The sequence below is a fragment of the Desmodus rotundus genome, chromosome 5 (assembly GCF_022682495.2).
Source record: "Desmodus rotundus isolate HL8 chromosome 5, HLdesRot8A.1, whole genome shotgun sequence".
In the NCBI taxonomy this organism is placed as follows: Eukaryota; Metazoa; Chordata; class Mammalia; order Chiroptera; family Phyllostomidae; genus Desmodus; species Desmodus rotundus.
In genome coordinates, this window is record NC_071391.1 from 82,584,449 (window position 1) to 82,610,711 (window position 26,263).

The 26,263-nt window shown below is 39.2% G+C and overlaps 2 protein-coding genes across 6 annotated transcripts in view; one reads left to right on the forward strand and one right to left on the reverse strand.

Moving 5' to 3' along the window:
• DLAT (dihydrolipoamide S-acetyltransferase) overlaps positions 1-26,263 on the forward strand; it is a 36,269-nt gene that overhangs the window by 635 nt on the left and 9,371 nt on the right. Inside the window, exons 2-10 of the mRNA XM_024570814.3 lie at positions 261-362; positions 960-1,084; positions 1,245-1,395; positions 4,375-4,501; positions 6,241-6,428; positions 7,484-7,637; positions 21,268-21,335; positions 22,893-22,985; positions 23,326-23,433. Of these exons, the coding sequence (XP_024426582.2) occupies positions 261-362; positions 960-1,084; positions 1,245-1,395; positions 4,375-4,501; positions 6,241-6,428; positions 7,484-7,637; positions 21,268-21,335; positions 22,893-22,985; positions 23,326-23,433 (1,116 nt within the window). The remainder of the gene's footprint in view (positions 1-260; positions 363-959; positions 1,085-1,244; positions 1,396-4,374; positions 4,502-6,240; positions 6,429-7,483; positions 7,638-21,267; positions 21,336-22,892; positions 22,986-23,325; positions 23,434-26,263) is intronic.
• PIH1D2 (PIH1 domain containing 2) overlaps positions 4,742-26,263 on the reverse strand; it is a 40,859-nt gene continuing 19,337 nt past the window's right edge. For 2 of the 5 annotated variants that reach the window (XM_045203979.3, XM_024570815.4), the window contains exon 7: positions 23,362-24,769. In XM_045203979.3, coding sequence (XP_045059914.1) covers positions 24,643-24,769 — 127 coding nt within the window. In that variant the 3' untranslated portion in view covers positions 23,362-24,642. Of the gene's footprint in view, positions 5,658-17,972; positions 20,474-23,361; positions 24,770-26,263 lie in introns of those variants that run through there. The other 3 variants (XM_053923965.1, XM_045203980.2, XM_045203985.3) reach the window with 3 other exon arrangements.

Sequence of the window (26,263 nt, forward strand, 5' to 3'; positions counted from 1 at the left end):
AGAAGAGCCCCAAACTTGGGGCTCTACGTGAATGTCTGCTAAGGTACAATACTTGCTCTGTCAGACCAACGGGACACTGGGACAGGAAGCTTGTCATTGGAGAGAGTCTGGCAGGAACTCTCTTTATATCCCCTGTGCCCAGCGTGTGGTGAGACTCAAACTCTTTGCATTAAATTAAATTGAATGGTATGAAATATTAAACCGGACTGAGATTTATGTAGCCCCTTTTAAGTTTAGTGTTTCTCCTTTTTATCCTCCAGGTTCCGTTGCCCTCTCTTTCCCCCACAATGCAAGCAGGCACCATTGCCCGTTGGGAGAAAAAGGAAGGAGAAAAAATCAATGAGGGTGAACTAATTGCAGAGGTAAGTTGTTTTAAAATATGGAAATAAGTTAGAAGGGACTGAATTAGTTAAATTAGTAATTAGTTAAGACTGAGCATTAACTTTCTGGGTGGGTAGTTACACCTTCTGCTTAAGAAACTTAGACGCTTATTACAACTTGATATTAGAGAAGATTGGTTAGATAAGTTGTCAGCAGCTAACCAAACTAAATGTTTAGCTAAGGTTTAAAAAAAATGCCTTCTGCATTGGCTGGGTGGCTCAGTTGGTTGAGCATCGTCTCATACACCTAAAGCCTGCGGGTTTGATCCCCGGTTGGGGCATGTATGGTGGGCAACCAGTGATGTATCTCTCTCACATCAATGTTTCTTTCTCTTGCTTTTTCTCTCTCTCTCCCCCTCCCTTCCTCTCTCTTTGAAATCAATAAACATAAAAAAGTAAAGTAAAATAAACAAACATATCCTTGGGTGAGGATTAAAAAATAATAGTAAAAATTAAAAAATTAATAATTCAAATCTGTGATTTCTTCACATGAGTTGTATAATGCTACTATAATGTTCACATGCTAATAATCTTCATACTTGGCAGTACAAGCCTAAGCTCCTACTTTTGTGTTGAAAGGTTGAGACCGATAAAGCTACTGTTGGATTTGAGAGCATGGAGGAGTGTTACATGGCAAAGATACTTGTTGCTGAGGGTACCAGAGACGTTCCAGTTGGATCGATCATCTGTATCACAGTTGAAAAGTGAGTAATACCCTGGTAATTTTTGACACTTAGGTGATTAGTGGAGTATTTTAACCCAGAATTGACAATTTAGGAGTTATAGGCTCCTAAGAATCCTTCTGTAGGAGCTAAATCTGCATTATAATCCCCCTTATACTTATGCACTCTTTCTCTTTCTTAGTCCTGAGGATGTTGAGGCCTTTAAAAATTATACATTGGACTCAGCAGCATCTACCCCACAAGCAGCCCCAGCACCAACCCCTGCGGCCACTTCTTCGCCACCTACACCTTCTGCTCAGGCTCCTGGTAGCTCATATCCCACTCACATGCAGGTGAGGCCCAGCCTCTGGGTGTTTACTCTAGAAAGTTTATTATTTATTCATTAATTTTCATAGATGGCTATTACATTCTGGAAGCTGACATTAAATATGGCTATCTCTTGTCATTTGAAAGTAAATAGAAATTTAAACATGAAAATTGATGACAACTTTTACTCCTAGTTATTTCCAGGTGTGTTAACTTGGCCAATTAACTTTAACCTTTCTCAACCACAATGTAGTAGAAAGAATTATACTTGGCATTTCTCATTTAAGAACATTATATTAGATTTTGAGGATGATTTGTACTTATATCTACCTACTCCCCTATAAGTAGAGTTTTTAGTAAGCCTTGTGTGCTGTCTATTGAATGAAAGTCCCCAATTGGTGTTTTCGTTTGACATGTGGTGTTCTATTTTCTAAGAGTGGGTGAAGTAGTCCAGTAGGTAGTGTTAATAAATGAGAAAACTGACAGTGAAGAATAAATATAGAATAGACACACATAATAGCATTGCAACAAAGCTGAAGGCAACAATCTCTGTTGATTCTATTAACTAAATCAGTTTCTAAGAAACTAAATCAGTTGATTAGATACTAGGGCAACTGATGGATGTTTGTGTGTTTCCGCTAGTGGAAATGGATAAAAACCTGCTGTCCTTTTCCTAAAGTATTAAGACTAGAACTTTTCCTTTACTTAATTTATTTGTAGAAATTTTTGTATAGGAATCAATTCTTCTTTGGACATAATGTTCTAGCCCATGATCTATTATTAACAGTCACTTGTGACCAAGTTTTGCCTGGTGTTCAGTTCACACATTTATTTCATCTTGTTCAGCATATTCTGTCTTACTACATAAGACTTATTGGGTTGGCCATAAAGTCCATTTAGTTTTTTCCATAAAATAAAAGACATATTATTCATTTTCACCAGTAACTATTGATTTGGCTATGTTGAGTATGTCATCTATCTCCCACTATTAGCTTCTATGGGGTAGAGGCCAGGGGTGCTGCTAAACACCCAGTGTATAAGACAGCCCCACAGCAAAGAATTATTTGGCCAAAATGTCAATAGTACCAAGAAACTTCACAAACCACTTTTGACACATTCGATCAGTCACAGCACCTTCTCCATATGCTGCATGAATCTTTCTTGTGTGTTTCAGTTGCATTTTTACCTGTCTTGAAATAATAAAGCAATAAAGCATAATACTCTGGAAATGTTGCTTTTTTTCTTCCCTCTTCAATATTAAAATGACTACACAAAAATTCACTTATTTTGATTTTTTAAAAAATGCACTGATATGACTACTGTCAGAATACAGTCTAACAAAATTATTTCCAGTGAAGTTAAAAACTAAGCCCTACTAGAGCTATAATACAGAAAAAACTAAATGAACGTTTTGGCTAACTGAAAACTTATTTTTCTCCATTTTACGTTTGTGTCTTTATGTGCAAGTGTTAGGGTTATGTCTTAATTATCCTTTACTGCATAGAGATTATCAGCTCCTCTGATTTGTTTATGTGAGGATTATTATTAAAATTATTGGGAACATTGGTTAATAACATAAATTTCAGAAGTACAGCCTTGTTCTACAACACATGTGTATGCAATTACGTGCTCACCACCCAAAGTCTACTTTCATTCTGTTGCCTTGTATTTGACCCCCTTTACCCTTTCTATCGTCTCCCACTCCCCTTCCCCTCTGGTAACTACCATTCTATTATATCTGTGAGTTTGTGTTTTGTTTGTTGTTTTTTTTTTTTATATCCTACACATGAGCAAAATCATACAGTTCTCATTTTCTGTTTGACTTATTTCACTTAGTATATTACTCTCAAGATACATTCATACTGTCCCAAATGGCAATCTTTCATCTTTTTTTATGGCTAAGTAGTATTCCATTGTATGTATGTACCACATCTTTATTCCAGCTCCACTAATGATAAGTAGATGAAAATGACAAATTTTGAACACGAAAAACATTTAAAAATTTTTTCTAATTAGAATTTTAAGTTTTGTTTTACCCTTTTTCCAGCCTTCCTGAGACATCAATTGAAATGATTTTTCTCTCATCATAATCCTACTATTAATTAGACACACACAACTAAACAAACTGCAAAAACAAAATCTGTAATCCAAAGTAAGCATCTAGATTCAATGGACACACAAGCCATATAAATAGGACAACAATTTTTAATTTAGATCAGCCAATCTGGTGTTTAGATTCATTGGTGTGGAAGTGGCTATAGTGAAGAAGAATTAAAAAAAAAAAATTTTTTTTAATTTATAGATTTTATTTATTTTTTATTTTTAGAGTGGGGGAGGGAGGGAGAAAAAGGGAGAGAAACATCAATGGATGGTTGCCTCTCACGTTCCCCCTACTGGGGACCTGGCCTGCAACCCCAGCATGTGCCCTGACTGGGAATCGAACCGGCGACCATTTGTTTTGCAGGCTGGCGCTCAATCCACTGAGCCACACCAGCCAGGGCAGAAGAGTTCTTAATATTAGTTATTCTTTATCTTGGAAATATATCTGGGAAGTTTGGAAGAAATACAGTTTCCTCTGAGTAAAAAGATAGATGCTAATACAGAGTACAGCAAAATTTTAATGGCATAGTGTAGACCAAGATCATTCTGTGAAAAGTGAAAAATTCTATCTTAATCTAAGTGTTAGAAAAAATGAAAAAAGGCTCTTTGCTTAGAAATTGAGGGGTTAATTTTGACTGCCTAGAAAAATAATCTTTCCCATCTGCTCTTTGCTTTTAACTTTGGAGGCTGGTTCAGGGTATCACTGATATGAGACACCTTTAGATTCTAAGGATAATTTAACTGGTGGGACACTATTGAGCACTGAACTTTTGCTGTTATGGGGGTATCGGGCACATGGGAGGTTAGATTGTCATGGTCACTATCACTCTATGAAACTAAGCTTGCCTGAATGCCATCGTGCTCGAGACTTGCCCATATTAAACAGTAATTGTTTGTTTCTACAGGTGGTTCTTCCTGCCCTCTCTCCCACCATGACCATGGGCACTGTTCAGAGATGGGAAAAAAAAGTGGGTGAGAAGCTAAGTGAAGGAGACTTATTGGCAGAGATAGAGACTGACAAGGCCACTATAGGTGAGATTTCTTCAGCTCTTAATGGTTGAGACACTGAGTTTTCCAATGAGGGAAGAGGATTGCCGTCCTATCCTATAATGAGTGAGTGATAACATGAAACATTTTAATTCTTGGGATTCATTTCCTGGAAGAGGATATTTGATAGCAAAAGTGTGCATAGTCAGATTTGGCACTTCCATTGAGTCAGGGATATGTCAGTTTAGATTATTTTTAGGCCCGAGTTTGCTTTTTATCCTTATTATGTTATTGAGAAGCAATGTCAGAACTGCCATTCTCTAAAGTGAGCAAGGGAAAAAAAGAGGAAACAGGAGAAAAAATAACTTCCAAGGCAGGAACTACCAAAGAATTTAAGATGACTTTTAGGGAAAACTGAAACCAGGGTTTAGATTGTTTTCATAGTTTGAGAAATGACTGATAGAAAATAAATATATAGATATATGTTCAGATACCATATTTCCATATATTTTCTATTCATTTTTATGCTCAGAACAAAACCCACATAGATAACCATATAATATTTATACATTTTTGTAGATAAATATCTTCTTTCCTGTCCAGTCCCCAGACATGCAATAGGTGATTCTGGGCACCCTCTGCATTAGTCTTTTTCAGATTGTGTTCTGAAATCACGAAATCATTGGTGTGTGGGGGTTTTTTTGTTGTTTTTTTTTTAAATCATTGGTTTAAACCCCATGATTCCATGGGCAAAAGAGGACTTAACAAGTAGGACATCTTTTTGCACCTTGTGCTTTTCCCCATAGATTGTCTTAGAAGAAAGGATTCTGTTTGTTAAAAAGAGAGAAACAAACAAAAAACCTTGATGACAATAGATCTGCTTTGCATACCAGTATCCCCTGTAAATACCAATGGTGCCATAGAGGCTGATATTCTAGAGACTAATAACTAGAGAAATAAGACCTTGGTCAAACTTTTTAAACTCTATTGTGGCCTTGAAGTCCTTTATTTTTTTAAAAAAATATCTGTTATTTGATATTTCTTAATTGGGATGTAGAAGCATTCATCAAAGATGTGTTCATCAGGGAGAGGCACAACACCAAAGAAAGCCAAGATCCAGAAGGCAACTGTTGTCTTCTGCAGTGGCTTTAGTTTTGTTTGCAACCCTTCATGTGTGAGTTCCTTGTAGGAAAAGCAGCAGCTGAAATGAAATGTAAGTTGTCAACACCATAGAAGCCCTAGTAATACTGTATTTCTTTATGTTGAAATATTTGGTGTAATACCAATTATAACCCCTTTGAAAAACTCAAAAAATGCTTTTAGTAATGTAATCCCACATCACTGTCAAGGCTAGTAGTTCCCTTTGTTTAACATCCACGTGGTTCTGATTCGTACTAGTACAATTAATGCCATCTGAGAGTCTTGTGGGTCTGCATAGGGTCTGCCCATGGAAATGTTTTTAGGAGAATGTTTAGAACCAACCACTGTCTGTAATCTCTCATAGTTTTATTTAATAGATACTTATTTAGTATTTACTTTGTACCAGGTACTATTTCTAAATACCTGAAAAATACTGAATCATTTAATTTTCATAACATGCCTATGATGTGCGTTCTATTATTATCCCCATTTTGTAGGTAAAGAAGCTGAGACACAAAGGTTAAATAGCTGCAAAAGGTTATGTAGCTAGTTTGAAGGAGAAGAACCTCCTACATAAAACTGTTTTGAATTTAAAGGAGTAGGGAGCCCTTTAAGTTCCATGTTAGTTTTTCTTTCTGTTTAAGGTTTTGAAGTACAAGAAGAAGGTTACTTGGCAAAAATCCTGGTCCCAGAAGGAACAAGAGATGTCCCTCTAGGAACACCACTCTGTATCATTGTAGAAAAAGAGGCAGATATACCAGCATTTGCTGACTATAGGCCAACAGAAGTAACTGATTTAAAACCACAAGCACCGCCACCTACTCCTCCCCAGGTAGGTATGCCTCCAAAATTGAGGGAACACTTATTTTATTCTTTTCTGAATTCAAAGATCAGATTAGATGATATTCTAGATTCCTTGTAGCTCTAAGATTCTATGAATGAGAAAGGAAGTAGTCAGCATTTATGGAGACCTACAGGGGGTGTGGCTCTGCACCATTTACCTAATGGTCAATAATTTGATCCTTGTAGCTTTCCTTTTTTTCCTGCTGTCTTGAGTCGTGCTGAGAACAAAGCTGAGGGGACATGTTCCTTTTCTGCTTTAGATGTTGATATGCATATAGAAGGTAATGCTTTGTTCCCCCTTTTCTATAGAATTTGCTGTGTAATCTTTGTCACTGTCAGTCCTGTTGATATTCACATATTAAGGGGGTCAGGCTTATATTTATAATATATTTGAACCTTGACATAACATGGCTTGTTTTGCATAGAATTTAGTCTGACACTGTATACTATACACTATATTCTATATACCTATAACATGAACTTGTATGAACTTTGAGTACTGATAACACTATAACAAGGCTTCTGCATATGCCAGATACATGTGTAGACTAGGTATACATTTCTGTCAGAAAACTTGATTTCTGATTGCCATGCATTCATAGGAAGCTGGAGAGTGGTAGTTTTGGTTTATTTCTTAAGGTACTTTCAACATGGAACCTTCCAGCATAATTTTTTATTTTGAAATTAAGTAAAAATAAAAATGATGTTGGTGATGTAAGAGAATGAAAATAAAAAAGCAGCAAGAAAGTGAAGTGAAGAAAGGCTGTAAGGTTGCTGTGTGTACTGGTCAGCAATATTAAATTCCATGCCTCTGTATTGTGATGGAGTAAGAGAATTTGACTTTGTTTTGTTTTTGACATAAAGTATTGCTATTATTCATATAGCTGTATTATGTTGGTTAAGAGACAAAACTGTGCATTATGCTCTTTGGAAAAAAGGTGAAAGTTACTTAATTAAAATAGCTCTGACTTATAACTTAGACTGTTGATCTTTTAGACCAACCTTTGCAGTGGTAAATTAACAGTTTGTAACTTTTTTAAAAAGGTGACCCCTGTTCCTCCAACTCCCCAACCTGTAGCCCCTACACCATCAGCCATTCGCCCAGCTACTCCTGCTGGACCAAAGGGAAGGTTGTTTGTTAGTCCTCTTGCAAAGAAATTGGCAGCAGAAAAAGGAATTGACCTAACACAAGTGAAAGGTAAGTCTGTTTCTATGGAATGGAGCTATAAAGCTAAAATTGGGTTGAGTTTCTTCCTTAAGACTAGTAAGTACAACTATATATAGTTGTCTTATCTGGGATAACAAGGAGAAGAATGAGCAAGGGAAGTATGTCCTCTGTTGCCACCACAGCCTTGGGAGACTTAGTCTAAGATCTGCCTATATAATTTAGATGGCTTTTTAAAATTGTCTATTTGTGGGAACTGCTTAATTATTGGTAAAAATGTAATGTGTTTGCCCTTACTGGTGTGGCTTGGTTGGACGTTGTCCCGCAAAGCAAGAGGTCCCAGGTTTGATTCCTGGTCAGGGCACAGGCCTGGATTGTGAGTTTGGTCCCTGGTTAGGGTGCATACAAGAGACAGCCGATCGATGTTTCTCTCTCACACCGATGTTTCTCTCCCTTTCTTTCTCCCTCCCTTCTCTCTCTAAAAATAAATAAAATCTTTAAGAATATATATAATGTGCTTATTCAGCACAGCTAGATTATAGGAATTGATTATATAATATGAAATGTCTATTAGTGCTGGACTGACTGTAACAAATACGTAAACATAACATGAAATTTGGGTGATTAGAAATGACTTAAAATAATAAAATTGACATAAAACTAAAGTAAAACTCCAAGAGGGCAAAGGAAAGTATTTTACTCATCTCTTTCTCCCCAGAGAAAAGTATAGCTTAGTGATAAGAGCATGGGGTCTTGAATCACACCATCTAGATTTTTATTTTGGCTTTATCATTTTTCTGTGTAATATGTTCTTTGGTCAGTTACTTAGCTTGTATATGTCTTTAGATGAATTACTTAATTCATCTGTCTTTACATCTATAAAACTAAGATAATAGTGTGCATCAAAATAGGTGAAATGCTTAGAATAGTACAATATAAAAGTAGTCAAAACATACTCATTTTGTTCACATTGTTATTATTGCCTGGTATTTAAATAAATGTTTTTAAACTAAAATTAAGATAAAGTTTAATGTAAGATAATTAAGGGATTATCTAATCACTTAATACCACATTTAATTTGCAACATTTTTTGGAGAATTATCATTACATGTTTCTGGATATGAAAATAGACTCTTGGAGAACCAAGATGGCGGCGTAGGTAGACACACTGCGCCTCCTCGCACAACCAGAACTGACAGAGAATCGAACGGCAAGGGGGTCCAACACCAAGGAAATACAAAATAAACATTCATCCAGACCGGTAGGAGGGGCGGAGACGGCACCCGGGTGGAGAGGACTCGCGTGGCTGTGGCGGGACTGAGACTGGCGGAGTGTGGGACAAATGGCGCAGGCAGTCTGACCACTAGCAGACCCTGCGGCCCCACATTCGCGCAGATAAACCGAGAGGGCCACACTCAAGAGTGGCAGAGAATGGGGCAGGCAGAGCAGTGGGTAGCACCCTGCGGCCCCACACTCTCGCGTAGATAAACCGGGAGGAACGGCGGGAGCAAAGCAGACCATGCAACCCAGGGCTCCAGCTCGGAGAAATAAAGCCTCAAACTTCTGATTGAAAACACCCGTGGGGGCAGCAGCAGGAGAGACTCCCAGCCTTACAGGAGAGGTCGTTGGAGAGACCCACAGGGGCCTAGAGTGTGCACAGGCCCACCCACTCGGGAGCCAGCACCAGAGGGGCCCAGTGTGATTGTGGGAAGCGGAGTGAAAGATTGAAATCTGGTGGAGAGTGAGGCGGGCGCCATTGCTCCCTCTAGGCCCCTCCCCCACGTACAGTGTCACAGCACAGCGACCAGTGTTACCCTGCCCCGGTGAACACCTAAGGCTCCGCCCCTTTAAGTAACAGATGCACCAAGACAAAAAAAAAAAATGACCCAAATGACAGAACACTTCAAAGCTCCAGAAAAAATACAACTAAGCGAGGAAGAGATAGCCAACCTATCGGATGCACAGTTCAAAACACTGGTTATCAAGACTCTCACAGAATTGGTTGAATTTGTTCGAAAACCAGATGAAAAAATGAAGACTATGCTAAGAGAAACAAAGGAAAATGTACAGGGAACCAATAGTGATGTGAAGGAAACTGGGACTCAAATCAACGGTGTGGACCAGAAGGAAGAAAGCAACATCCAACCAGAAAAGAATGAAGAAACAAGAATTCGGAAAAATGAGGAGAGGCTTAGGATCCTCCAGGACACCTTGAAACATTCCAACATCTGAATTATAGGGGTGCCAGGAGAAGAGGAAGAACAAAAAAATGAAAACTTATTTGAACAAATAATGAAGGAGAACTTCCCTCATCTGGCAAAGGAAACAGACTTCCAGGAAGTCCAGGAAGCTCAGAGAGTCCCAAAGAAGCTGGACCCAAGGAGGAACACACCAAGGCACATCATAATTACATTACCCAAGATTAAATGCAAGGACCTATATCCAAGATTACTGTATCCAGCAAAGCTATCATTTAGAATGGAAGGGAAGATAAAGTGCTTCTCAGATAAGGTCAAGTGAAAGACGTTCATCATCACCAAGCCCTTATTATATGAAACGTTAAAGGGACTTACCTAAGAAAAAGAAGATCAAAAATGGGAACAGTAAAAATGACAGCAAACTCACAGTTATTAACGACCACACCTAAAACAAAAACAAGAGCAAACTAGGCAAACAACCAGAACAGGAACAGAACCATAGAGATGGAGATCACATGGAGGGTTGTCAATAGGGGAGTAGGAGGGGGAGAGGGGGGAAAGGTATAGAGAATAAGTAGCATAGATGATAGGTGGAAAATAGACAGGGGGAGGGTAAGAATAGTGTAGGAAATGTAGAAGCCAAAGAACTTATAAGTATGACCCATGGACATGAACTATAGGGGGGAATGTGGGAGGGAGGGGGTGGGCAGAATGGAGTGGAGTGGGGGGGAAATGGGACAACTGTAATAGCATAATCAATAAATATATTGAAAAAAAAGAAAATAGACTCTTGAAGGATCTCCCTTTCTGTTAAGTAGTAAAGTTACAGTTTGAATCTGGATTTCTTTAATTCCAAAGCTTTATTCGTCCCACTACCCTATGCTGCCTTCTGTTTGGGTTACTCAAATTACTCCAGAAAATAATGGTTATTTTCCCAGTTGTCCAGCTATGGGCATACAGTGCTGGTTACTATGTTCGCAATCTGTTGTTTTGTGGTTAGAAAGCAAGCCAATCACCGAAGTTGCAAGAATAAAATGTTGTAAATTATTTGGACCTCAGAGGATTCTTGTAATCTTGTAACTTTGTAATAAAACCTGTTTTTCGATCTTAATGTATGTAACTAGTATATTGCCATTCTTTATATGTGATTAGAATCAGGGACAACATGTACTGTATTTTTCGAACTATAAGACACACTTTCTCCCTCCAAATTTGGGGGGGAAATGGGGGCGCGTCTTATAGTCTGATGTAGCTTATCTAGCTCACTGCAGGCGGGCGGTGGAGCGGGGTCACAGGAGGCAGGAGCACAGTCACCACTGCAGGAAGCCAGTGGCAGCAGGAGTGGGGCAATGTTGCGGGGCCCTGGGCTGGGAGGAGGGGGTGTCCCAGCAGTGCGAAGCAAGGGAGGCAGGAGCGGAGTCCCTGCTGCAGCATACTATAGTGCTAGGGAGGAGGGTACAGGCGGTGCAGGCACGTTAGGAGAGGAAAGCCTGCAGCACCCGTAGGTGCCTCCATCATGTGACTGGTGTGTCCCCCATTAACATTAACATAGGCAAATTCCACTGCAGGGTCACCTGTCAGTGTGGCCCTGCAGCTATTGCAAAACTACTACTCCCATCATGTTTGGACAGGTTGGGATGATGGGAGCTGTAATTTGGCAACAGCTGCAGAGCCACACAGGTTGTGCAAAACTGCTGTCCCCATACAAGAGTGTTGCACAACCTGTGGCCCTCCAGCAGCAGATCCCCCCATAACAGTGTCAGCAGCAGATCCCCCCATAACAGTGTCTGCAGCAGATCCCCCATAACAGTGTCAGCAGCAGACCCCCTCCATAACAGTGCGTCATCCACTGGTGTTCTCAGCTACAGTGCCCCCATAACTATGAAGGACACAGTGCTGATAGTTCTGTCATTACTGTATTTTGTAGAAAGATACAATTACGTATCGTAGTCTCCTGCTGAATCTACTGTAATTGTGGAGAGATGTCAAAGCAGAAAAGGATTTCTGCTTTAAAGGATATTATTAAATATTTTAGCATATTTTTTGCTTCAATTTTTTTTTTCCTATTTTCCTCCTCTAAAACCTAGGTGTGTCTTATGGTCTGGTGTGTCTTACAGTCCGAAAAATATGGTAAATTGGAATTTTACGGGGAAGAGGGACTGGGTTAATAATTGTATCTGAAGAATTTAGACAAGTAAAGAAGGATCATTTGTTAGCAACACTGGCAACCTTGCTAAAGATTTAAGTGGAAACATCCAGTATTCTTACTGTGCAGTTAGAGTTAGGTGATCACTTATTATTTAAACAACATTTTCTTGTAAGACAGATAAGATTTCAGTTTCAGATGGTTTTATTACCAACAATAAAGGATCAAATGAACAGAAAAGGAGTATAGCATAATAGGTACAAGTACGGGTTCTGGAGCTGGATGAGGAGAGTACCTCTGGTTGCTGCTCTTTGATCAGACAAATATGAAGGGAGAGAGTATCAGCTGGAGAATGAGTGTGTGGAGGTTTGAGGTTAGATTGTTTAGTGTTCTCAGAGACTGGGAAAGTGAATTCAAGGAAAACATAATTTCAACGTATTTTTGTGTGTCTGTTTAGGTTTGTGACTCTGAATTTATAGTATAGTCAGTTTGGTGTGTACTTTCTTCCTCCAGCAACATTAAGTAACTCTGGTGCTGGCGTTGAGAATGCAGACATTTTAGAGTTTGACAAGGGAGTGAATATAACAGTGATCTATAGATTATAAGCTGGGTAAGAAGGAAATGAAGGAAAGAGGGAGACATAGGTGATGAGAACAGAGGAGTCTGGAGTGAAGGTCTTGATGAAGTTGAATGAATTTTATAGTAAAAGGAGGAAGTGGTTTACAATAAGTAAACTGAAAGGATCAGTGATTGTGTGGCGTTTTCTGACACCACTTTTGACACCAAATGTGTTTTTTTTCCTACACCAACAATCAGTTCTACAACATCAACTTGGTACCCAGCAATTCAATCCTATTTTGACACTAACTATCCTGAATTAGCATTGGATTCCACGCTTTAAGGCAGGGGTGTCCAACCTTTTGGTGTCTCTGAGCCACACAGGAAGAAGAGTTGTCTTGGGCCACACATTAAATACACAAACAGTAATGAAAGTGGGTGAGCAAAAAAAAGGTCCATGTATAATTTTCGTGATATCTGCCACCACAGATAAGAAAAAAAAGTCCTCACATAATAACCCTAATTATGCAGCGGCCCTTTCGATAATCTTTTAAAATTGTCAAGCAGGTCCCAAGTTTGTGATCACTAATACAGAAAATGTGCATATCTAAGTAATAAAACATCATTGATTTTTTAAATATTTTTTTATTATAAAAGTAAAAGAAAAAAGGGCGACATCAAACTAGTGGGATGTTTGACATGATATTTGAGAAACTAGTACATCAGTATCTGGTCTGAGAGTAGTTGCAATTCTCAGTGAGTTCTCAAGGTGCTCATCAGTATTTTGGTTGTAATTTTACTCTTAATGTGTTTTGTTCTTGAAAATAGTTGCTTGCAAAAGTAGGTGCTGCCAAATAGTGATGACATGAATAATGTGTGATTGTGAAGCAAGAGGTAGTTGTCTCTGGGAAGATAGGACCTATAAAAATCCAGTGAAGAGACATGATCAATTTTTTCTTTAAGTTCAATGTCAGATTGCAGCTCTGTGCATTCCATTTGAAAACTGGCAGGTAACATATTTATGTTGACTGAAAGTGGAGTCGCAAATATAACAAAATACTGATTATTTTCCCGGAAATCTTGAAGTCTGTTTTCAAATTCTTGTATCAGATCAAAAAGCTAGGATGCTTATTTTTCACTGTTCAAATGTCTGTATTTAGCCAATGTGGCAAATGCATAGTATCGTTTGCCTTAATTTGAGCTTGCTGTAATTTCAGTTTCATTTGGAACACTGTTATAGTTTGGAACATTGTATTGATAAGTTGGTTTTCACCTTGAAGACGCATGCTTAACTCATTTTAAGAGCATTTAAATGCACCAAAAATGCTAAATCTGTAAGCCAATTTTCATCGTCAAGTTTCGGCACAAATTTGTTTTTTGATACCATAAATGACTTGATAACATGTCACTAACGAAAAATCTTTTCAACATTTGGCCTCGACTTAGCTGTCTTACTTCTGAAAAGTAAATGATGTCATCATAGTCATTATCAGTACTTTTAAGGAATTCCTGAAATTGTTGATGATTCAATCCCTTGGCTCTTAGAAATTCAGACTGGATGATGATTTGCATGACATTATCCATTTTAAAGCTTTTGTGCATAAATTTTCTTGGTGTACTATGCAGTGATACTTCATCAAACATGAGTTTTGGTTGGCAATTGCATCATCTTCTATTACTTTTAAAAGTCCCTCTCTTTTACCTACCATCACTGGGGCACCATCAGTAACTATACCAGATATGTTGACAATGGCCAGAGAAAATAGCTTTAATGTATTTTTTTACTGCTTCGTACAAATCTCTTGATTTAGTTGTGTCTTTTAATGGCACAAAAGAAGCCATTTCTTCAGTGACATTATATTTGTCATCAATACCTCTAATAAAAACGGCAAGTTGAGCCGTATCTGTAGCATCACTGCCATCATCCATCACCAAAGCATAAAATTTAAAATTAGCAGCTTTACTTTGCAAACTTCTTTCGATAGATTTTCCAGTTTCTTCAATTCACCTGGCTATAGTCTGGTGAGACAAACTGATTTTAGAAATATCCCCCTTTTTTTCAGTGCACATTATATCTTCCATGCTTTCTATACATTGCTTAATAAACTCGTCACCAGTAAATGGTTTTGATATTTTTGCTATTAAATATGCTGCCACATAACTAGCTTTTACAATGGAATCCGCCTGAGTTGTAACTTTTTGAAAAAATTCTTGAGAAGACAGACGTTTCTTCAGTTCCACTGTTTTGTCATGACATGATCCTTCATTCACATTGAATTTAGCAACATGTTTTTGTATCTAATGCCTTTTAAAATTATAGTTTTTGAAAACTTGCACAAATTCCCTACAAATTAAGCAGAGCATCTTACTATTTGCCTCAACAAAAAAGTAGTCACCTGCGCACTTTTCACTGAACAGCCTTCCTTCATCTGTAATTTTTCTTTTGGGGGGTTATTTTTTCTTTTTTGTTGTTGAGTTACGGTTGTTCTGCCTTTCCCCCATTGCTCTCCCCTGCCCTGTACCCCCAATCCCACAGTCCATACTCCCCATTGTCCATGTCTACGAGTCCTCTATTCATGTTCCTTTGCTTGCCCCTTCCCCTTCTTCCCCCCGTTAATCCCCTCCCTTCTGGTCACTGTCAGTTTGTTCTTTATTTCCATATCTCTGGTTTTATTTTGTTCATTTGTTTCTTTTGTTGATTAGGTTCCACTTATAGGTGAGATCATATGGTATTTGTCTTTCACCACTTGGCGTATTGCACTTAGCATAATGCAATAAGACAGTTCCATCCATACTGTTGCAAAGGGTAGGAATTCTTTCTGCTGAGTAGTATTCCATTGTGTAAATGTACCACAGTTTTTTTAAAAAAAAGATATTTACTTATTTATATATAGAGAGAGAGGTGAGGAGAGGGAGAGAAACATCAATGTGTGATTGCCTCTCACACTCCCCTCTACCAGGGACTTGGCCTGGAACCCAGGCATGTGCCCCACTGGGAATCAAACCAGCCACCCTCTGGTTTGCAGGCAGGCACTCAATCCACTGAGCCACAGCAGCCAGGGCTGTACCACAGTTTGATCCACTCATTTACTGATGGGTACTTAGGCTGTTTCCAGAACTTGACTATTATAAATAATGCTGCTATGAACATTGGGGTGCATAGGTTCTTTTGAATTGGTGTTTCAGGATTCTTAGGGTACAGTCCCAGAAGTGGGATCGCTAGATGGAAAGGCAGTTCCATCTTCAGTTTTCTGAGGAAATTCCATGCTGTTTTCCACAGTGGCTGCACCAATCTGCATTCCCACCAACAGTGCACTAGGGTTCCCTTTTCTCTACAACCTTGCCAGCACTACTTGTTTGTTGATTTGTTAATGATGACCATTCTGAAAGGTGTGAATTGGTATCTCTTGGTGGTTTTAATTTTTTTTTGGTTTATAAAAAAATATATTTATTGATTATGCTATTACAGTTGTCCCATTCCCCCCCTCCTCAACTCCACTCCATCCTGCCCACCCCCTCCCTCCCACATTCCCCCCTATAGTTCATGTCCATGGGTCATACTTACAAGTTCTTTGGCTTCTACATTTCCTACACTATTTTTACCCTCCCCCTGTCTATTTTCTACCTACCATTTATGCTACTTATTCTCTGTACCTTTCCCCCCTCTCCCCCTCCTACTCCCCTATTGACAACCCTCCATGTGATCTCCATCTCTATGGTTCTGTTCCTGTTCTAGTTGTTTGCTTAGTTTGCTTTTGTTTTTGTTTTAGGTGTGCTTGTTAATAACTGTGAGTTTGCTGTCATTTTTACTGTTCCTATTTTTGATCTTCTTTTTCTTAGGTAACTCCCTTTAACATTTCATGTAATAAGGGCTTGATGATGATGAACTTCTTTAACTTGACCTTATCTGAGAAGCACTTGATCTTCCCTTCCATTCTAAATGATAGCTTTGCTGGATACAGTAATCTTGGATATAGGTCCTTGCGTTTAATCTTGGGCAATGTAATTATGATGTGCCTTGGTGTGTTCCTCCTTGGGTCTAGCTTCTTTGGGACTCTCTGAGCTTCCTGGACTTCCTGGAAGTCTGTTTCCTTTGCCAGATTAGGGAAGTTCTCCTTCATTATTTGTTCAAATAAGTTTTCAAGTTTTTGTTCTTCCTCTTCTCCTGGCACCCCTATAATTCAGATGTTGGAACGTTTCAAGATGTCCTGGAGGTTCCCAAGCCTCTCCTCATTTTTCCGAATTCTTGTTTCTTCATTCTTTTCTGGTTGGATGTTCCTTTCTTCCTTCTGGTCTACACCATTGATTTGAGTCCTAGTTTCCTTCACATCACTGTTGGTTCCCTGTACATTTTCCTTTGTTTCTCTTAGCATAGGCTTCATTTTTTCATCTGGTTTTCGAACAAATTCAACCAATTCTGTGAGAGTCTTGATAACCAGTGTTTTGAACTGTGCATCCGATAGGTTGGCTGTCTCTTCCTCGCTTAGTTGTATTTTTTCTGGAGCTTTGAAGTGTTCTGTCATTTGGGTCATTTTTTTTTTTTTTTTGTCTTGGTGCATCTGTTACTTAAAGGGGCGGAGCCTTAAGTGTTCATTGGGGCGGGGTAATGCTGGTCCCTGTGCTGTGACGCTGTATGTGGGGGAGGGGCCGTGAGGGAGCAACAGCGCCCGCCTCACTCTCTGGATTCCAATCCTTCACTCCGATACCCACAATCAAACTGGGCCCCTCTGGTGCTGGTTCCCCAGTGGGTGGGCCCGTGCACACCCTAGGCCCCTGTGGGTCTCTCCAACAACCTCTCCCATGAGGCTGGGAGTCTCTCCTGCTACCGCCCCAACCCCCACAGGTGTTCCCAGTCAAAGGTTTGAGGCTTTATTTCCCGGAGCTGTAGCCCTGGGTTGCACAGTCTGCTTTGCTCCCCGCAGTTCCTTCGGTTTATCTATGTTCGAATGTGGGGCTGCGGTGTGCTACCCTCACTCTGCCTGCCTCGCTCTCCGCCACTCCGAGTCCGGCCCTCTTGGTTTATCTGCGTGGATGTGTGGCCGCAGGGTCTGCTAGTGCTCTGACTGCCTGCCCCGCTAGTCCCACACTCCGCCAGTCTCAGTCCCGCCACAGCCACGCGAGTCCTCTCCACCCCAGTGCCCATGTCCGCCCCTCCTACTGGTCTAGATGAATGTTTATTTTTTATTTCCTTGGTGTCGGTCCCCCTTGCTGTTCGATTCTCTGTCAGTTCTGGTTGTGCGAGGAGGCGCAGTGTGTCTACCTACGCCGCCATCTTGGTTCTCCCTGACGGCTAGTGTTGTTGAGCATTTTTTCATGTGTCTATGGGCCCCCCATATATCCTCCTCTGTTCAGGTTGGGGTTCTTTTTTCTATTGAGACATTATGGAAGACATGCTGGGATTAAAAAAATAGTAATATGTAAGGGACTTTATTTTTATTATGAAAATTAATTGACAGGGAAATAGAAAGCAAGTTTTGGGCCCTTCCAGTGGCCCTCTTGGCTGCTGATGCAGGGCAAGGCAGAGGGCCAATGATAAAGCCTGGCAGGTGACGTGTGAGGCACTGCCAAGGTGTGGAAGTACCTTTAATAATCAAGTAAGAATGCTTACCTGACTCGTAAATAACATTAAACACCTAACGTTGCAATAGTAGGTTGAAATATTATTGATGATCACTGTCCCGCTAAGTCACCATGAGCACATGTAACGTCTGATGGTGTCAATTCTACTATGTGCCCCTGGTAGGATAACACACTGGAAGCTGCACACCGCCATAAAACTGAAGCCACGCATGCATACAAATAGCAAGAGCGTACGTACGTTTATTTTACATGACATTGTGACACATAACCACAAAAAAAATCTCATCATGTTTTAAGTAAATTTACAATTTTGTGTTGGGCCACATTCATAGCCATCCTGGGCTGCATGCAGCCCGTGGGCCATGGATTGGACACCCCTGGTTTAAGGGTTCATTCCCATCAGTCTGCTCCAACTTCAGATGACAGTTACAAGTCCTGGGGACCACCCGTACTTTTCATCCACTGGCTGTAAATCAGAAGTTCCTAAGAACCCCCCACCCACCTCTGGTTCACCAATTTACTAGAACAATTCATAGAATTCAGGGAGGCTCTTTATTTACTATTACCAGTTGTTTGTAAAGGATGCAACTCAGGAACAAGTAGAAGACATGCATAGGACAAGGTATGGGGTTGTAGGTTGGGTGGGGTGCAGAGCTTCCATACCCTCTCTGGGGATACCACCCTCCCAGCACAGTGATGTATTTACCAACCTGGGAACTCTCCAAATCTCCTTCTTCAAGAGTTTTTATTTTTATAAGGGTTTCAGTAAGAAGACATGGTTGATGAAATCATTGGCCATTGGTTATTCGGCTTAATCTCCAGTCCCCTTCCCCTCCCCAGAGGGACAGATTACTCAGCAAATTTAACCAAAATGTAATCATTTGGGGAGAAACTTTCAAATCTTAAATCCTGATGTTCAGAGTTTGATTTGTCTCAGAGTTACCCATACTGTATTTTCTTTTTCAAAGCACTTTCACATCATTATCCCGTTTTTCAATTTTGCAGTTGACATACAATGTTATACTAGTTTTAGGTGTTCACCAGTAGTGACTAGACATTTATATACCTTATGAAGTGTTCACCCTGATAGGTCTCATACCTATGGGACGTCATACAGAGTTATTACAGTATTATTGACTGTGCTCCCTATGCTGTACTTCACATCCTTGTGAGTGTTTTTTTTAACTGGCAGTTTTACCACTATCCCATTTTATCCTCACAACATCCCTGTGAGCAGGAGCTGGTATTATCATTTCTTTTCTATAGATGGGACAGAAGACCAGATGAGGTTAAGTGACTATAGTTATGTTTAGTTTGTGTTTGACAACAACCCTACATTTTTTATCCTAGTTAGTATTCTTCCCTTTATCATATTGCTTTACGATGGCTTGTTCCTTCTTAGAGAAATAGGCAAAAGAATTGAAAAGATCTCAACTAACTCCTAATAGGAAATTCTTGCAGGTGGCTGAAGGTTAGCATAAGGCAAAGCAGTACTGCCACTTTCCTCCTTTTGAGGGCTTGTGGTGTCCAGATCAGCTTTGTTTTTAAGGGGAGGTTATGGTTTCTGTCTTTTATAAAGGAGGGGAATCTAATAGGGATACTGCTACCTCTGTTCTAGAGCTCCTGGTAAGAATAAACAATCTTAGCCAACTCAGTTCTCACAGTGAGGGAAAGGAGTTGGGATGAACTGCAAACAAAGAGAATCTTTTTAAATGTCTGCCTTGGGGGAAGATGAATCAATTTGACCGAATTTTTTCCAGAAGTGGGCCTGTATAAAAGGTATTTTAATAACTAAATTCTGAATCTTCTTAGAATTAAGGTTCAAGATTATCTACTTGGGTCTGAAGTTAAACCTAAGAGATTATATAGATGGCAAAAGGCAGGAAATTGAAAATAAAATTAAACCTATTAAGAGAACTTTGGAGATCTTTCCTTGAGTGTGACATACTTGTTTCCTTCAGAGACTCTTAACACAGACCAGTTTACAGCCTCAGCTATTGGGTTGGCCAAAAGTTTGGATTTTTCCATAAGATGGCTCTAGTAGTTCTTAGTTGTCTTGAACTTCATTCAGAACAATTTTGTTAGATTGTATTGTGACAGCTGTCAGATCAGCATGCATTTTTTTTAATTAATCAAAATTGGTGAATTTTTGTGTAGCCATTTTAGTATTGAAGATGAAAGAAAATATGTAACATTTTTGGCATATTGTGCTATATTATTTCAAGAAAGGTAAAAATGCAACTGAAATGGAAAAAAGTTTTGTGCAGTGTATGGAAAAGGTGCTGTGACTGATCGAATGTGTCAAAACTGGTTTGTGAAGTTTCATGCCGGAAATTTCTCTCTGGATGATGCTCCAAGGTGTCAGGAAGATCATTTAAACTTGATAGCTGTCAAATTGAGACATTAATTGAGAACAGTCAATCCATGTGGGAGATGGCCAACATATACAAAATATCCAAATCAATAAAGTTATTGGTGAAAATGAGAAATGTGACTTTTATTTTATGGAAAAAACTAAATGGACTTTTTGGCCAACTCAATACTATGAGAAAGCTGTGAAAAATGGACACCACGTAAGGAATGAATGGTCCTAAAAATGAGATCATTATGACTGAGAGTTATTTACACTGTTCTGGGGTGAAAAAATTGACTTGCCTGATTTATCTAAAACAGTCGTTTCCATAACTGTTGACACTGTACAAAGGGAATTCTTTATGAGCAAATGAATCTAGAACCCAAATGAGATCTAGTTCAGGGTTCAAAAAGGCTTTTTTGAAGTAACCAAGAGGAGGCAGCTAGATTTCCTTTTGGAGGTATAAATTGTACTCAGCATTATCTTTATGCTGGTATTTCCCAATTTAAAAGTAAATAAGATGGAAAAATAAAGTACAACTAATTAGATAAAACTTTAAAAGAGGAATACTTGCTATAGTTAAACACCAAAGAACCACCACAGATCGAGGAAGAACACTCTGAATAAAATTAATAATTGACAAAAGCTGGTATTTTTAGGGAGAACTTTAAGGGGCAGGATTAAGGCCATGATCCCTTCCGAGAATCTTTGGAAGAGAATTGGAAGAGAATCTTATGAGCTTGCACTTCAGGATCATAGTGTTGGCCTCCTTGAGGAACCAGCAGTAGGCTATCATCTATTTGATTGTTATTTACGTATCTCTTCCAGGGACTGGACCAGAAGGCAGAATCATCAAGAAGGACATCGACTCTTTTGTGCCTACTAAAGCTGCTCCTGTGAGTTACATTGGCTTTTTTATTTCCCACTTGGTCCCCTGCAAAGTGGTTTGTTCAGCCTGTTAGACCCTTTCACACAGTATTTATGAATGAAATAGCTTAACCAGAACTGTGTTTTCTTTTGTCTAATGTCCCTGGCTACAGTATGTGGATATGAATATTACATTCCTCTATAAAAGCAAAGATGATACACTACATTGACATGCTTTCCAAATTGGGGTTTTTTGAATAGTGATACTAAATTTTTTCTAATCTTTTTCTTTTCATTCAGGCCCTGTTATTTATTTATGTATTTATTTTATTACTGATTTGAGAGAGAGAGAGAGAGAAACATCCATATGAGAGAGAAACATTGATAGGTTGCCTCTTGTATGTGCCCCAACTAAGGACTGAACCCGCAACCTTTTGGTGTACAGGGTAACGCTCCAACCAACTGAGTCACCTTGCCATGGCCAGGCCCTATTATTTATTTATTTATTTACTTACTTATTTATTTGTGTGTTTAAATAAGCATTACTCCCTCTTTTTTAATTTTTTTAAAAAAATTTATTTATTTTTTTCCCTGGATGATGTAGCTCAGTGGATTGAGCACTGGCCTGCGAACCAAAGGGTCATTGGTTCAATTCCCATGCTAGGGCACATACCTGGGTTGACAGCCAGGTACCCATTAGGGGGTACATGAGAGGCAACCATCCATTGATGCATCTCTTCCTCTCTTCTTCCCTTTCCCTATAAAAATAAATAAATAAAATCTTTTTTTAAATATTACTTATTTTTAGAGAGGGGAAGGGAGGGAGAAAAAGAAGGAGAGAAACATCTATATGTAAGGGAAACATTGATTGGTTGCTTCTAATGTATGTGCCCCAACCTGGGACTACACCCGTAACCCAGGCATGTTCCTGGACTGGAAGCGAAACAGTGACCTTTTGCTTTGCAGTATGATGCCCAATCAACTAAGTCACACTGGTCAGGGCAAGGCCCTATTTTTAAAAGCATGCTTGCAAGTTGTTTAATTAGAGTTAATGTGGATAATTATTCCCACGAGGATTAAATTCACATAGCCAACTTCTGTTTGATTGGTTAAGGTGTTAAGACAACTAAAAGTAAGGAAAATGTTTTAGTTACTTAGGTGTTTGCTTTAAAATAAAAGATTTGTTATTTTTCTTAACACTGTTCAAGAAAATGAATTACCTTGTTTAAATTTCTCTCTTAATCCTTTCCAATTTAACAGTGCTTTGATTCCTTTTTTTGAAGATAATTTTGCAAAACTAAGATTATTTTGGCATAAACTAATCATTAAACATACTCTAGCTTAAAGAACAATGACATTTAAAGCATGACTACAAAATTCTAAGTATAAAAATTAAAAACAAAACTCTTGAATAAGCACATCCCAATCTAAGTCCTTTTTGATCTCTTGGGATAGAAATAGAGATTTTTCTGTAAGCCTTTTAATTTTTATTCTGTCATCTGTATAAGAGTTATAAGTAGTTGTTCCCAATTGCTTATGCTAAGGTTGAGCCCCAGTTACTAAGAGTATTTTTTACCTTCCCATAGGCTCCAGCAGCCGCTGTGCCTCCCCCGGCTCCAGGAGTGGCAGCAGTTCCTACAGGTGTCTTCACAGACATCCCTATCAGCAACATTCGTCGAGTAAGAGTATTATCATAATCTGGAACTTATGCTGTTGGGGGCATATTTATTGCATCCATAGTTTAAAACACTAAGAGTTTATTTTTTTAGTGTAGAATCTTAGATGATTAGTTTAAGAGATGTTTGGCCAATTAAATAGTTGGGATAAACAAACAGTATGTCACTATTAAATACTGTTAGAAGGGACTAAGTATGGTATAGCCCTCCGTCTTCCAAATCTAATTATGCTTTTGAGGTAAGCATTACTAGGGAGCAGAGTAAAGGGGCAAACAGAACCCTGAATTAGGTAAAGTGTTGGCTCAACTCAAGATAATCGACTTTTCAATCTCTTTGATTTCAGGTTATTGCACAGCGATTAATGCAATCTAAGCAAACCATACCTCACTATTACCTTTCTATTGATGTCAACATGGGAGAAGTTTTGTTGGTACGGACAGAACTTAATAAGGTAAAAGGTCTGGAAATTCCAACTATCAATTCTAAAAATCTTGTTTTTCCCCGCTAAACATAGCCATTTTTGCCCATATTTTTTGTAACAGTATGCCAATTGATGATGGAAGATGAGTATCATCTTAATTTTAACTTGGAAAGACTATCCTGGAGAATTTTCATTTTTCTAACCCTTAATTAAAGCCTATCATTTAAAGTTGACTTTGGCATGGATCCATTTTAATGTAGCAGTCACTGTGATTCTATAAGACGACTTGAGTTTTTTGATACGTAAGAAACAGTATGTTTACTCTGTGTTTATATTCAAGCACAAAGCACTTACATAGTGATTAGTATAAGGCATTTTTGGGAACATAGCCTAAGGCATAGTCTTTCTCCATGAGTTATAATATAATTAAGGAGATAATGCATGTGGAAAAAAAGAGGTAATTTTTTATTAAAGTAAAAGTATTCTTTTGTAGATCAGTCTCTTTGGGGTAATGCCCCTCATCTGCTAGATTATATCATATAGTTAAGTGTTATAGGAGTTCAGAGAATGGGGAGACCAGTGAAAGTAGTTGGGGAATTTAGTATGGTGTAGGAAAAACTTGGTTGAATTGTGAGTAGGAAGCATTTGGATTGGCAAAAAAGTTGAAGGAAGTTCATTCTTATGATGGAGTATCATAAAGACAAAGTGCCTTTTAAAAAGGAAATAACTTTAGTATATGTGGATATAGGTTACCTTTTCTAGAGTGGATACAGTTGTTGGTTTAGGGAACACCTTGAGTTATACGCAGAAGAATTTGGACTTGATGAATTAACCACTAAATAAAAGTGACATGGGCACATTTTCCTGCTTGGAAGCATGCCCACGCCTTTCTTCCCTCTGTGGGGTACATCTTTACTGTTCTCTTTTAAACTCTAAGGGTCCCCAAGAGACTTGGCAACCAAAGGAGGAGTAGGCAGTGGCAGCTCGTCCCAAGCTAACTTCCTGAAGCTGTCTCCAAGGCCCCCTTTTCACTGACTTTTCAGTAAGCCAAAAGCAGCCCCACCTGGGAGCTCTCCCATTGTTTCTTCTCTCCTAAGCCCTTCCTTGTTTCATTGTCACCAGCTTTAATAACATACTCTCAAAATTTAAAAAAAGTGACATGATAACCAATATTTTAACAAAAATTAGTCTCATAAATATGTACTGGCATACCTTAATGATAGAGACTGTTTTTGCTTGTCATATAATCATGATGTAGTGGTGATAATGATCTGGATTGGAGGTCTGTATTAAGAATGGAGTAGGAGAGAGTGACTTCTGGCCAAGATGGAGGCGTAGGTAGACACACTGTGTCTCCTCGCACAACCTAAAGAAGGACAACAACAATTTAAAAACAAAAAACAACCAGAACTGACAGAAAATCAAACTGTGTGGAAGTCTGACAACCAAGGAGTTAAAGCAGACACATTCATCCAGATGGTAGGAGGGGTGGAGACAGGAATCTGGGCAGAGAGGACTGGCGACAAGACAATGACTGGCAGACCTGTGGTCCCATATTCCTGCACAGATAAACCTGGAGGAACAAAGTGGGAGCAAAACAGATTGCGCAACCCCAGGGCTCCAGCACGGGGAAATAAAGCCTCAAACCTCTGATTGAAAACACCCGTGGGGGTTAAGGCAGCAGGGGGAGAAATTCCCAGCCTCATAGGAGAGTTCGTTGGAGAGACCCACAGGGGCCTAGAATGTATACAAACCCACGCACATGGGAATCAGCACCAGAAGGGCCCACTTTGCTTGTGGATAGGGGTGGAAGTGACTGAAAACCGGCAGAGAGTGGGGCAAGCGGCATTGTTCCCCCTCAGGCCCTCCCCCACATACAGGGTGGGACCTCTGCCCCACCCTGGTGAACACCTAAGGCTCTGCCCCTTACTATGTAACAGGCACTGAGACCAAAAAAAAGAGGCCCAAATGAAAGAACAGATCAAAGGTCCAGAAAAAATACAACTTAAGATATGAAGAGATAGCCAACCTATCAGATGCACAGTTCAAAACACTGGTAATCAGGATGCTCACAGAATTGGTTGAACATGCTCGCAAATTAGATAAAAAAATGAAGGCTATGCTAAGTGAAATAAAGGAAAATGTACAGGGAACCAATAGTGATGGGAAGGAAACTGGGACTCAGATCAACGGTGTGGACCAGAAGAAAGAAAGAAATATTCAACCAGAACAGAATGAAGAAACAAGACTTCAAAAAAATGAGGAGAGGTTTAGGAACCTCCAGGACATCTTTAAACGTTCCAACATCTGAATTATAGGGGTACCAGAAGGAGAAGAGGAAGAGCAAGAAATTGAAATCTTATTTGAAAACATAATGAAGGAGAACTTCCCCAATCTGGCAAAGGAAATAGACTTCCAAGAAGTCCAGGAAGCTCAGAGAATCCCAAAGAAGTTGGACCCAAGGAAGCACACACCAAGGCACATCATAATTACACAACTCAAGATTGAAGATAAGGAGAGAATCTTAGAAATATCAAGAGAAAAGGACACAGTTACCTACAAAGGACTGTCAGCTGATTTCTCAGAAGAGACCTTACAGACAAGAAGGGGCTGGAAAGAAGTATTTGAAGTCATGGAAAGGCAAGGACCTACATCCAAGATTGCTCTATCCAGCAAAGCTATCATTTAGAATGGAAGGGAAGATAAAGTGCTTTTCAGATAAGGTCAAATTAAAGGAGTTCATCATCACCAAGCCCTTATTATATGAAATGTTAAAGGGATTTATCTAAGAAAAAGATGATCAAAAATATGAACAGTAAAATGCCAGCAAACTCACAGTTATTAACAACCACACCTAAAA